The 13,395-nt window shown below is 35.1% G+C and overlaps 1 protein-coding gene and 1 long non-coding RNA gene across 3 annotated transcripts; both read right to left on the minus strand.

The window, feature by feature from the left end:
• Positions 1 to 448: 448 nt before the first annotated feature.
• LOC140820763 (uncharacterized) lies at positions 449 to 1,824 on the minus strand. 2 transcript variants are annotated; one of them, XR_012115572.1, is made up of 3 exons: positions 1,774 to 1,824; positions 1,157 to 1,700; positions 449 to 832 (listed from the first exon to the last, which is right to left on the minus strand). It is a non-coding gene; the product is annotated as an uncharacterized lncRNA (long non-coding RNA). The 2 variants fall into 2 exon arrangements; XR_012115573.1 differs by having other exon boundaries at positions 1,157 to 1,714; positions 1,774 to 1,818.
• A 4,828-nt stretch (positions 1,825 to 6,652) lies between these two features.
• On the minus strand, positions 6,653 to 10,945 carry LOC140820761 (uncharacterized). Its single transcript, XM_073181106.1, has 4 exons — positions 9,287 to 10,945; positions 8,341 to 8,635; positions 7,474 to 8,208; positions 6,653 to 7,278 (listed from the first exon to the last, which is right to left on the minus strand). Exons 1-4 carry the CDS (start codon positions 10,943 to 10,945, stop codon positions 6,653 to 6,655), a joined length of 3,315 nt encoding a protein of 1,104 aa, XP_073037207.1.
• Positions 10,946 to 13,395: the final 2,450 nt, after the last annotated feature.

A 13,395-nucleotide genomic window follows, 5' to 3' on the forward strand; every position in this document is an offset into this window, starting at 1 on the left:
CTTTGCAATTATAGAGTTGTGGTGAAGTAATTAATAGAGATCGACTTCGCAGTTATTGAGTTGTGGTGAAGTAATTCTTTCTTTAACTTCGACACAATTTTAATATGACGAGTTATTTTATATTTTATTACTTCATCACTTAAGGGAAATTAATTAAAATTATGGTTCATTTTTTTACTTCGCTAAATTTAAGTTTCAAATTTTTTTTAACTTTTCACTTCATTAAAACTATTCTGTCGAAGTAAAATGATGCAAAAAATTAAAAGTGAAGCCCGTGTTTTTTAAATTGTGAAGTAAAAAATAATGTTTTACTTCGCCGCTGTTATTACCGAAGTTGATTGATATATACTACTTCATAATTATTCATTGCCGAAGTAACTAGTGGCGAAGTAAAAGCCAAAAATTCTACTAGTGGAAAACCGAGGAAACCGAACCGATAAAAATTCGGTTATTTCGGTTTTCGACCGAAATAACCGATTTTTTTATTAAATAAACTTTTTAAACATATTTACACAAAACTACAAATGAATTTAATACATGATTCAAATATACAGAGATAATCAATTCACCTTGCCTAAGTTTGATCAATTAAGAAAACGAAGACAATTTAACACAATTTTTTGAGGAAATGGGATTTTGTTTTCAACTTGGGATTCGAAGGAGAGGTGGTGCATTCTGGGAGCAAATCAAGTCCCATAAGCCGGTCTACAAGATTTGGAGTCTTTGTTCCCGGGGAATAGCTGCTGCATTCTGAAGAAACATCAATATCTATTCTTGATTTCAATGCAGATGTGGAGATTCTTGATTTCGGTGTTTTGATTTTAATTCCTACCTGAACAACATATCACATTCCCATCAATATCTTTTATTTATATTCATGCAATGAAAAAGCTAAACGCCCATAATAAACCAACACTTTAAACTAACATTAAGGTTGCTTTTTTATTGACTCATTTCAAATGACTCCAATATTATAAAGAACTTGAAATCCATAATAATCAGCATATTTATTATGTAAACAAGTAGAGATGCATATGAATTTATTTTGCTCAAGTTGTATGAACCATGAAAATGTATTTAAAATTCATGGACTCAATCCAAATGCAGCCTAAATGGATGGATTACAATACAGTATATAGACACCACCATTACTTACAGGGAAGTTCAATTTCTCTTCTTGTTTCATAGCTAATGACAGAGACATTGTAGCAGCTTTCATGGTGGCTACAGGCTCCTCTAATTCCAAGCTGTTTCTTAGCATTTTGGTTATTCTTTCTTTCTCCACCTTTTCGCTTTCACAAACCAATGGCCAAAAATGAAGCAGAACAAATATTACATCCCTGCATTGAAACAAGTAAAACAACCCACGCTTCCAAAATCATCTATACTGAATGACATTGATTCAGAATTGGACTTTGAATCAGAATCATACCATGACCCAATTTTACCATTAGATTCAAAATGGTCCATGTACTAGAAACAAGCAACAATCAACAATCTGCTGGTAGGAACCAGCTAGGAAACATTTTGAATCAAAATACAATTCACAAAACAGAAAGAGATAAAATAACCACATCATCTCAAGATCAAATGAGATGAGCTGAAGGAGATTTAGCAGAACCAGAAGCTTTTAGAATCTCCATTGTTACAGCCAACAGATGGAGCAATCCTCGTTCCTCTCAAAACCAGAACCAACCAATCTGCTAGAATGAAGCTGAAAAAGTAAGTACACTTCCAAGTTAGATAAAACATTCACAACATAATGTAATTTACCATCCCTTTATGTGGTCGACGACGACGAATCCAATGTAATTTTCAAGAATTATAGAGAAAAAAATGAGATACAAATTAAATAAGTCACTAAATACACATTTTAGAATGAGAAAGAAAAAAATAATATGTTATTTTAAAAGAAATAACTAACCGATATCACGTTTTTCTACATCTTCTAAAATTTATTCAACATTGATTGGGTTTGGACGTAAACGAAGCCAATCTTCAGTACAAATAAGGCTTTCTACTACCTTAGGAGTCAATGAACTCCTAAAACAATCAAGTATCCGACCACCGGTGCTAAAAGCGGATTCTGAAGCAACTGTTGATATTGGGATGGCTAACACATCACGTGCAATTTGAGCAAGTATAGGAAATCTATGATGGTTTTGCTTCCACCATGCCAAAATGTCAAAAGTTTCACAATATTCCTCAACCATTTCATTAAGATACTTGTCTAGTTCCGACATGCTGCCATCACCATGAAGTTGAGCTTTTTGCCTCTTTTATTTTGCAAGAATTGATTGTCTTCTCAAATCAATTTGACTCACATATTTTGGCTCCATGTCACCTGATTCTTGAGTAGATGACTCTTTCAAGATACCACCTTTAGAATCCATCTTCTCCTTATAATTTTTGAACAAAGCAAGCAACATGTCCTTTACCATCTTTGCTACTCTTGCACCCTTTTCATTTCCATACAATTCAGCCAACATAAATTCAACGAAATCCAATTTATGCCTTGGAGCAAGTACCACCGCAATATAAAGCAACTTATTCACCTTCTCAGGTTCTCCCCAATACTTTTCAAATTTCTTCCTCATTCTCATCCCCATTGCATATACATCTAAATCATCACTTTCTTGCCATTCCTTCAATATAGTATGAATAGAACTAATCTCGTGTGCAAAAGTATTAGAAGTGACATACAAGGAACCTGAAACTTTTAATGTTAGATCATAAAAAACTTGCAATAAAGATGCAAAAATCCTAACATTGTTCCAATCTACACTTTTTGGCCTTCCATCACAAATTTTAATCTCTTTTTTTGGTTTGCCATCTGGCCCAAGTATCACACCTCCATCATCATCAACAATATCACTCCACTCTTTATATTGAAGATCTAACTTGAATCATACATCTTGTTCATCAAGTCTATCAAAAGCTCTTTCAAATTTTTGAGCTACATTCAACATCAAGAAAGTTGAATTCCATCTAGTAGATACATCCAAACACAAAGAATTCTTGCTTTCAATTTTTTCAATCTCTACACATTCTTTGAACTTGATTAATCTGGAGGGGGATCGTCTAACATATTTAACTGCATTCCTGACCCTCGACACAGATTCATTTATCTCTTTTAATCCATCAACAACAATCAAATTGATTATATGAGCTACACACCTCATATGAATGTATTCTCCCTTCAAAATAGTAGAATCCCAATTAGCCATCTTCTTTTTGAAATTATTTACAGCCACATCATTTGAACTTGCATTATCAACTGTAATTGTGAAAACTCTGTCAATTTCCCAACCCCTCAAGCAATTTTCAATTGCTAAACTAATTGCCTCACCTTTATGACTTGTAATTGGACAAAAATTGATAATTCTTTTGTGTAACTTCCAATCTTTATCAATAAAGTGGGCTGTTAGACACATATAGTTGATGTTTTGAATTGAGGTCCATGAATCAGTGGTCAAACAAACTTCTGTGACAAAGTATTCAACAAATTTTTCAAATTTTCTCTTTCAATTCTATATAATTCAACACAGTCACGTGCAACACTCCATCTTGAAGGAATTCGAAACTTTGGACATGTAGTGGCCATAAATAATTTAAAACCATCTCTCTCTACAAATTTGAAAGGCAATTCATCCATTATAATCATTTTAGTCAAAGCTTTTCTACATGCATCCTGATCAAATTTCCAAGAACTCAAGCTAACCTCACCCTCTATTGCACTTGCCTGTAAACACAGTTGTGCTTGATTCATTTCAATGGCATGAGGATGTTTCTTACATGAATTCAAATGATATTTCATGCTTGTAGTTCCATTCTTGTACGGGTCAGGAAAAAATTCCTTTTCACAATAATTGCATTTGGCTTTCTTTTCATCATCTTCATTAGTAAATTTTGTGAAATGATTCCATACCTCACTTCTTGATTGGACAGGTTTTCGCTTGGTTGCCTTTACTTTTGAATCAACACATGTTTTTGTTCCCACTGAAGGTTGTCGTACTGAACAACTACCATCAACGTCCATATTTGAAATATTTTCTTGCATTGATACCTACTGGCAATATCAATATATCATCCTATGTCAGTATATAGAACAACAAAGATTCAGTCAGATATGAAAAATGGAACATCAAAGATTTCTCACCGATTAGGCGATCGAAACCGAGCAGAGATCAGCAGAAGATATAGCCGAGCAGAAATCAGCAGAAGATATAGAAGGTTATGGACAAGCTTTCGTTAAATACCAAAAGCTAGACTGGGCAGACGTGTTCTAAATCAGCAAAAACTTTCGTTAAATACCAAAAGCGAGAGTTCAGAAAATGAAAGAAGAATACATGAAAATACCAAGAGCTAGACTGAGCTCGTCACGGCTTATGCCCTCACTCCGACGACGCGGCTTAAGTTCGTGGTCAGAGATGGACGTAGCTCGGCTTCGTAGCTTGGTTTCAACTGGAGACGATCTGAATCAAGTGCTGGAGGAGGTTTAACATTCATATGTACAATTATGTTACAGCGGAAGTTTAACATTCAAATACTCTTATTTAACATTCATTTATGAACAGATCATATGTACAATTATTTTACAGCGGAAGTCTAACATTCATATGTACAATTATGTTACAGCGGAAGTTTAACATTCATTTATGAACAGATCATCTCAAGTTTCAAATACTCTTATTTCAGCTTCAGTTATTTTCCTCTTGTTCCAATTCGGGGGTTCCTGTGTCTGGAAATTACAATAGACGAAAAGAAACAGAGGGTTAAGTCTTTGAGGACTTAGTGAGTTTAAATCAATATATGGCTTTTAAATAACACTTCATCATAATTATACATGAAATAATAAGAATAAAAATTTAGATATTATGAATGATATGCAATGAAATAATAGATAAATGAAAATTCCATAAAATAACATTGGTGGGTCTAATCGAGCACTTTTTGCGAGCCAGGTGAACCATTCTCCGGACCGAAATATTCGGTACGCGTTGTTCAGATGAACCATATACCCGGGACTTTTGACCCGTTGTTCATTGGACTCATTTTCCGGGCCGAAGCCACGTTGTCCAGTGGACTCAATTTCCGGACCGAAATCCGTTGTCCATGACTCCATTCATTCATTCATTCATGATATATCAATCCATTCATAAATATGCAAGAAAATATATCAGTAATTGAAATGAACAGTGGATGATATTTGAACATTAAATAAATGCTATTGAAATTTCCAGGCCAAATGCCAAGGGCTTTAGTAGAAGAATGAATAGTAATTTCCTCACCTGTTAACTTAAAGTTTAGGCTTGATTAATACTCCGAGTTGCTGAAGCAAGTCCTAAAAATATATTATGAATGATATTTATGTGTTAGAGTTTTTTAAGTAACTAGCTGATCATTTCCAGATAATTTTTTGTTCCAAATTTAATCCGGTTGATTTTAATTAAGTTTCAAAAATTCATATTAATTAGAAGGTATGTCCAAACATTATGAAAATTGGCCAAAAAGTCGGAAATAACCTCAGGAACGTTCGGCCGCCGGAAATTCGCCGTTCCGGCGGCGCGTGTGATACACGCGCCTACTGTGCCGGCGCGTGGCTGGCCGTCCGGCGGCCACGCGCGGCCGGCTTTTTTTCCAGGATATGTAACTTTTCATGATCTTTAATTCTTTAGTTGCAAGATTTGTCAAATTCCTAGCCGATCAAGACCAGAATCAAATATCGTTGTATGGTTAACTGAGGTACTCCGGCATTCCGGAAATCTCAGTTCCGGCAATATTTTGGGACGACGGACGATATGTACTTCATCTATGCAACAAGAGGTACAACTTTGTTATTAAAGTCGACCTCTAGTTTGGTTGTAACTATAAGAAAAATAAGCGAAAAGTACCTAGCTTGAATACGGTATACGGTTGCCGATTTGCGGAATATATTTGTTGGATTTCCTTGTTTTCGGTCGATCTTCTTACGTCACCTCCAGCGCTATATTGTTTTATGATATGAGGTGAATAGTTGGTGATTTATCGGGATTTTTCGGAAAGGATATGGCTTTTCCTTCTATTTTTCTTCCTCTTTTCCTTCCTTTCCTCTTCTCCTTCCTTTCCTCTTCCTTCTTTTCTATTCCCTCCTCTCGGCTGGTCTCGTGAGGAAAGTGAGGAGAATGTTCAGCTATTTAAAGCTGAACTTCAAGTTTATCCCTCGTTTTTTTATTATTTTTTTATTTATTATTTATTTATTTATTAAATGAAAAAAATCTCATGTTTATCCAAACTTAATATTATTATATTCGTGTATCTAATTATTGAAGCTAATTATCTTATATTGAACTCAATAATTATTGTAATTAATTACTTAACATATATGTTGAGTTTAATCATATTATTTTATTATATTTTATTATATTTTGGGTATTTGATTTTGAAATGAGAACCTTATAGTGCTTGATGAATTTTTAAGTGTATTGTGATGTATTTTAATGTATTTCTAGATACTTTGGAAAAATAAAATTTGTACCGAAAAAAATAATGTGATAAAATTTTAAAATGAAAATAATAAAATTTATACTAATAAAAATGCATATATGCACCTTTGTTTTTAGGGTGTCACAATATCCCCTCCTTTTAAAAATCTGGTCCCCAGATTTAGGAGTTATTGGAATAAATGAGGATATTGACATCTCATATCTTTCTCTGTTTCCCACGTTGCTTCTTCAATGTTGTGGTTTTTCCATAAGACTTTTACCAACTGAATTGGTCGACCACGAATTTCCTTTATTCTTTGGTCCAAAATCTCCACAGGTTGTTCTTCATATGTTAGATTTTCTTCCAGATCTATCTGTTGGTGGTCAATCAATTGGGCTGAGTCTACTTTACATTTCCTTAATTGTGATACGTGGAATACGTTATGTATACCAGAGATGTTTTCTGGTAAAGATAGACGATAAGCCACAGTGCCTATTCGTTCTATCACTTCAAAGGGTCCTACAAATCGAGGATGCAACTTTCCCTTCTTTCCAGTACGCTTGATTCCTTTTCTTGGTGATACTTTTAGTAATACGTAATCTCCGACTTCAAATTTCAAATCTTTCCGCCTCTTATCCGCATAACTCTTCTGTCGACTTTGACTTGTTTGTATTCGTTGCCTGATAAGTTGTATTTTGTCGATAGCTTCTTGTATAATGTCAGGCCTGATTGCTCGTTCTTGTCCATTCCTTGTGCCTCTCCATTCATCCATATCCCAGTTAAGAGGAGATCGACATTTTCTTCCATATAATGCTTCATATGGAGCCATTTTTATTGAGGATTGATAACTATTGTTGTATGAAAATTCAACTAGAGGCAAATGTTTTCCCCAATTTGCCCCAAAATCCAGCACACATGCGCGAAGCATGTCTTCCAATATTTGAATGGTTCGTTCAGACTGACCATCAGTTTGCGGATGTGTTGCTGTGCTAAAATTTAATTTGGTACCAAGGCATTCCTGAAGTTTTTTCCATAATCTTGACGTAAACTTCGGATCTCTATCAGATACTATGGTAGTGGGAATACCATGTAACCGTATAATTTCCTTCTGATAGAGTTCAGCCAGTTTTTCCACCCCATATTTGTGACTTATGGGTATGAAATGTGCTGACTTGGTCAAGCGATCAACAATTACCCATATGCTATTAAAACCTCCTGTGAGCTGGGGTAATCCGGTCACAAAGTCCATAGTTATTTGATCCCATTTCCATTCTGGTATAGGAAGTGGTTGCAAAAGACCTGCTGGTCTTTGATGTTCAGCCTTTATCATTTGACAAGATAGGCATTGTGAAATGAAATCTGCGATATCTCGTTTCATTCCTTTCCACCAAAAGTATTTTTTAATCTCTTGGTACATCTTAGATCCTCCTGGATGAATGCTGATCCGAGACTGATGTGATTTTTCCATTATTTCCTTTTTCATTGAGCTAGGCACACAAATGCGGTCATGATAGCATAGTATTCCTTGTGAATTGGTGACAAAATTGGTATCAGTACGGAGTTTTGAAACTTCTTGGTCCAATTCTTGATTTTGCTTAATTCTGGTATGAAATTCAAGTTCAATTCTCAATCCGGCCAAGTGCCCAAGAGAATGGATGTGTACCCATTCTCTTTCTTCTTTCATTTCCAAACAAGCCATGCTAATCTTTCTACTTAAAGCATCAGCCACTACATTAGCTTTACCTGATTGATAAAGAATGGAACAATCGTAATCTTCCAAAAATTCAATCCATCTTCTTTGCCTCATGTTCAGCTCTTTTTGAGTAAATAAATACTTCAGGCTCTTGTGGTCTGTATAAATATCAAATTTGGAACCGTACAAGTAGTGTCTCCATTTTGCTAATGCAAACACTATTGCTCCTAATTCCAGATCATGAGTGGGATAATTTAACTCGTGATTCTTTAATTTTCTCGATGCATATGCAATAACTTTATCGTTTTGCATCAGTACACATCCAAAGCCTTCTTTTGAGGCATCTGTGTAAACCACAAATCCTTCTGTTCCTTCTGGTAAAGCTAATATAGGTGCACTGGTCAGCATTTCTTTTAGTTTGCGAAAACTTTTCTCACACTCATCATTCCACAAGAAAGGGTTGTCTTTGCGAGTTAGCTGTGTCAGGGGAACAGCAATTTTCGCAAAATCTTTAATGAATCTTCGGTAGTATCCTGCTAAGCCGAGAAAACTTCTGATTTCTGTGATGTTGATTGGTTGTTTCCAACGAGATATGGCTTCTATTTTTGCAGGATCTACTTCCAGTCCTTTCTTAGAGATAAAGTGGCCAAGAAATGACATTTTTTCTAGCCAAAATTCACACTTATTGAATTTGGCATACAATTGATGCTCTTTCAAAGTTTTGAGAATCAATCGTAGATGTTGAGCATGTTCCTCATGACTTCTTGAAAATATCAAAATGTCATCTATGAATATGACAACGAATTTGTCCAAGAATGGTTGAAATATTCGATGCATCATATCCATGAAAGCTGCAGGAGCATTGGTTAATCCGAATGGCATTACCACAAACTCGTAGTGTCCATAACGAGTATTAAAAGCCGTTTTGGAGATGTCATCCTCCTTAGTCCTTAATTGGTAATATCCTTGCCGAAAATCAAGTTTTGAATATACTTGAGATCCTTGTAAAACATCAAACAATTCTTCTATATGGGGAAGAGGATATTTGTTTTTGATGGTAACGTTGTTAAGTTCTCGATAATCAATGCACATCCTTAGAGTTCCATCTTTCTTTTTGACAAATAATACAGGAGCACCCCATGGCGATGTACTAGGCCGGACGTACTTCTTGTCCATGAGCTCTTGTAATTGAAGTTTTAATTCTTTTAACTCTGAAGGTGCCATTCGATATGGAGTTTTTGATCTGGGTTGTGCTCCAGGTATTAGATCAATGGAAAACTCTACGTCTCTTTGAGGAGGTAAAGTATTGATCTCTTCAGGAAAAACCTCTGGGAATTCTTGTACAACTGAGATCTCTGAGATCTTGAGTTGATCTTTTGGCTTATTTATCAAATAAGCTAGAAATCCTTGTCTGTTGTCTTTTAGTATAGCTCTAGCTTCTACGGTTGATACTATTCCCATGGTATGGTTAGCATTGGAAATGATTGGATGAGAAGTTTGAAGATAAACTTCTTTTGTGTAGCAATTGAGTTGGGCTTGGTATCTAAATAACCAGTCCATTCCAAGAATAATATCATAGTTCTTGATTGGTAATTCAATCAAATCTGCTAGATATTCTTTTTCTTGGAAGTTTAAGGGACAGTTTTTGTAAATGATGTCAGTAATCATTGTTGTCCCTAAAGGTGAGCTAATTTCGAAGCTATATGGTAGCTGCTCCGGTAACAGTGGTAATTTATGCACAAAAACTTTTGAGATAAAAGAATGAGTAGCTCCTGGATCAAATAAAGTTTTTGCAGAACTGGATAATATGGTAACAGTACCTTCTACGACTGCAGTGGGGTCAACTTCCTCCTCTTGGTTTCCTAAGAGGTCATAGGCTCGAGCAGGTATCTTTGGCTTTGTTGTGGGTTGAGTCTTTTGCGTTCTTTTTGGACAATCTTGAATACGGTGTTGCTCACTTCCGCAAATAAGACATTTCCCACCTTTTCTCCAGCACTTTTCTTCTTCATGATTTGGTAATCCACAATATCCACACTTTTTATTGTTGTTTCTTGGAAATTTTCCTTTAACAGCTTCTCCTTGCTTGACTGGTTGTGTTCTCTTTTCAAATTTTCTTTTCCGGTTATCCTCAAAAAGGTTGGACTTCCCAATTTTCTTTTCTTCTTCCTCTTTTTTAAGAAGTGTCTTGATGTCTTCTTCCACTCGTAAGGCTTGATTAACAGCAGAAACATAACTGGTAACTTCTGTGGACAGTGTTGCCCAACGAATATCGAGTTTTAACCCTTGAACAAATTTTTTCATTTTTCTTACCTCATCTTCCATGTAGTGTGGTGCATAATGTATAAGACGGTGGAATTCTGCCTCATATTGAGCTACGGTCATGTCACCTTGGACTAAATCCATAAATTCACGTTCTCGGGTATTTAATATAACTTGAGTTATATATTTACCTTCGAACTCTTGCAGAAAATTTTCCCACGTTTTTGGGGTGTGATTCTTTGTCCACCTATGTTCCACTGTACGCCACCAGTTATGAGCTACTTCTTCAAATAAGTAAGTGGAAAAATTCACCTTTTGTTCTTCAAGATATTTGAGAATAGAGAATATTTTGTTGATTTTGCTTAACCAAGATTCTGCTTGATAAGCATCTGGTTTTCCTTCAAACTTTGGCGGTTTGAATCTCAAAAATCTCTCAAGAGCTCGATCATTCGCCTCAAGGTGATGTTCTTGAGCTTGATCATGAGGTCGTGGTTGATTTTGCTGACAAAACTGCACAAATTGATGCATTATTTCAAACATATTTTGTATGTTTTGTTCTTCGGGGGGATTGTGTTGAGCGTTTCTGGAATTTCCACCAGTTGTCGAGTTGTGGTCATCTTGAGGAGGGATGTCTTGTCTGATTCTGGCTTGAGTACTATTTTGTGAAGACGTCATTCTAAACATATGAATATAAAATATGAACATATCATGTACATAGTTAGGTCAGAGGGTAAACAGTCAGTTTTATTTATAAACAAGACATGTTTCAAATATTTACAATACCCAAACAGAACAAGCAAACTGAGTCATCCTGAGAAGAGACATTTCAATTATCAGGAAAACATAAAAATTAATGTATGACATTATAATAAACTTAAGGCTCCTGTCTCTAGACTCTAGGCTCTAAGAAACCTAGGCTCTAAGAAACCTAGGCTCTGATACCACCTCTGTGGCGCCCGGTTTAGGAATTCATAATTATTCCCTTACTAAGTGCCACATTTACCTTCAAAATTTCTTTATTGAACTTCTATTTTTATTTTTACCATTATTATTATTAGAAAGATATTGTAGATAAAAATTTGAATATTTTCTACAATAATTTAAGGATTATCTACAAATATTTACATTCTTATTTCAAATATGTACAATTATTTTACAGCGGAAGTCTAACATTCATATGTACAATTATGTTACAGCGGAAGTTTAACATTCATTTATGAACAGATCATCTCAAGTTTCAAATACTCTTATTTCAGCTTCAGTTATTTTCCTCTTGTTCCAATTCGGGGGTTCCTGTGTCTGGAAATTACAATAGACGAAAAGAAACAGAGGGTTAAGTCTTTGAGGACTTAGTGAGTTTAAATCAATATATGGCTTTTAAATAACACTTCATCATAATTATACATGAAATAATAAGAATAAAAATTTAGATATTATGAATGATATGCAATGAAATAATAGATAAATGAAAATTCCATAAAATAACATTGGTGGGTCTAATCGAGCACTTTTTGCGAGCCAGGTGAACCATTCTCCGGACCGAAATATTCGGTACGCGTTGTTCAGATGAACCATATACCCGGGACTTTTGACCCGTTGTTCATTGGACTCATTTTCCGGGCCGAAGCCACGTTGTCCAGTGGACTCAATTTCCGGACCGAAATCCGTTGTCCATGACTCCATTCATTCATTCATTCATGATATATCAATCCATTCATAAATATGCAAGAAAATATATCAGTAATTGAAATGAACAGTGGATGATATTTGAACATTAAATAAATGCTATTGAAATTTCCAGGCCAAATGCCAAGGGCTTTAGTAGAAGAATGAATAGTAATTTCCTCACCTGTTAACTTACAGTTTAGGCTTGATTAATACTCCGAGTTGCTGGAGCAAGTCCTAAAAATATATTATGAATGATATTTATGTGTTAGAGTTTTTTAAGTAATTAGCTGATCATTTCCAGATAATTTTTTGTTCCAAATTTAATCCGGTTGATTTTAATTAAGTTTCAAAAATTCATATTAATTAGAAGGTATGTCCAAAAATTATGAAAATTGGCCAAAAAGTCGGAAATAACCTCAGGAACGTTCGGCCGCCGGAAATTCGCCGTTCCGGCGGCGCGTGTGATACACGCGCCTACTGTGCCGGCGCGTGGCTGGCCGTCCGGCGGCCACGCGCGGCCGGCTTTTTTTTCCAGGATATGTAACTTTTCATGATCTTTAATTCTTTAGTTGCAAGATTTGTCAAATTCCTAGCCGATCAAGACCAGAATTAAATATCGTTGTATGGTTAACTGAGGTACTCCGGCATTCCGGAAATCTTAGTTCTGACAATATTTTGGGACGACGGACGATATGTACTTCATCTATGCAACAAGAGGTGCAACTTTGTTACTAAAGTCGACCTCTAGTTTGGTGTGTAACTATAAGAAAAATAAGCGAAAAGTACCTAGCTTGAATACGGTATACCGTTGACGATTTGCGGAATATATTTGTTGGATTTCCTTGTTTTCGGTCGATCTTCTTACGTCACCTCCAGCGCTATATTGTTTTATGATATGAGGTGAATAGTTGGTGATTTATCTGGATTTTTCGGAAAGGATATGGCTTTTCCTTCTATTTTTCTTCCTCTTTTCCTTCCTTTCCTCTTCTCCTTCCTTTCCTCTTCCTTCTTTTCTATTCCCTCCTCTCGGCTGGTCTCGTGAGGAAAGTGAGGAGAATTTTCAGCTATTTATAGCTGAACTTCAAGTTTATCCCTCGTTTTTTTATTATTTTTTTATTTATTATTTATTTATTTATTAAATGAAAAAAATCTCATGTTTATCCAAACTTTATATTATTATATTCGTGTATCTAATTATTGAACCTAATTATCTTATATTGAACTCAATAATTATTGTAATTAATTACTTAACATATATGTTGAGTTTAATCATATTATTTTATTATATTTTATTATATTTTGGGTATTTG

The sequence above is a fragment of the Primulina eburnea genome, unplaced genomic scaffold (genome assembly GCF_022965805.1).
Source record: "Primulina eburnea isolate SZY01 unplaced genomic scaffold, ASM2296580v1 ctg1426_ERROPOS348043, whole genome shotgun sequence".
Lineage (NCBI taxonomy): Eukaryota > Viridiplantae > Streptophyta > Magnoliopsida > Lamiales > Gesneriaceae > Primulina > Primulina eburnea.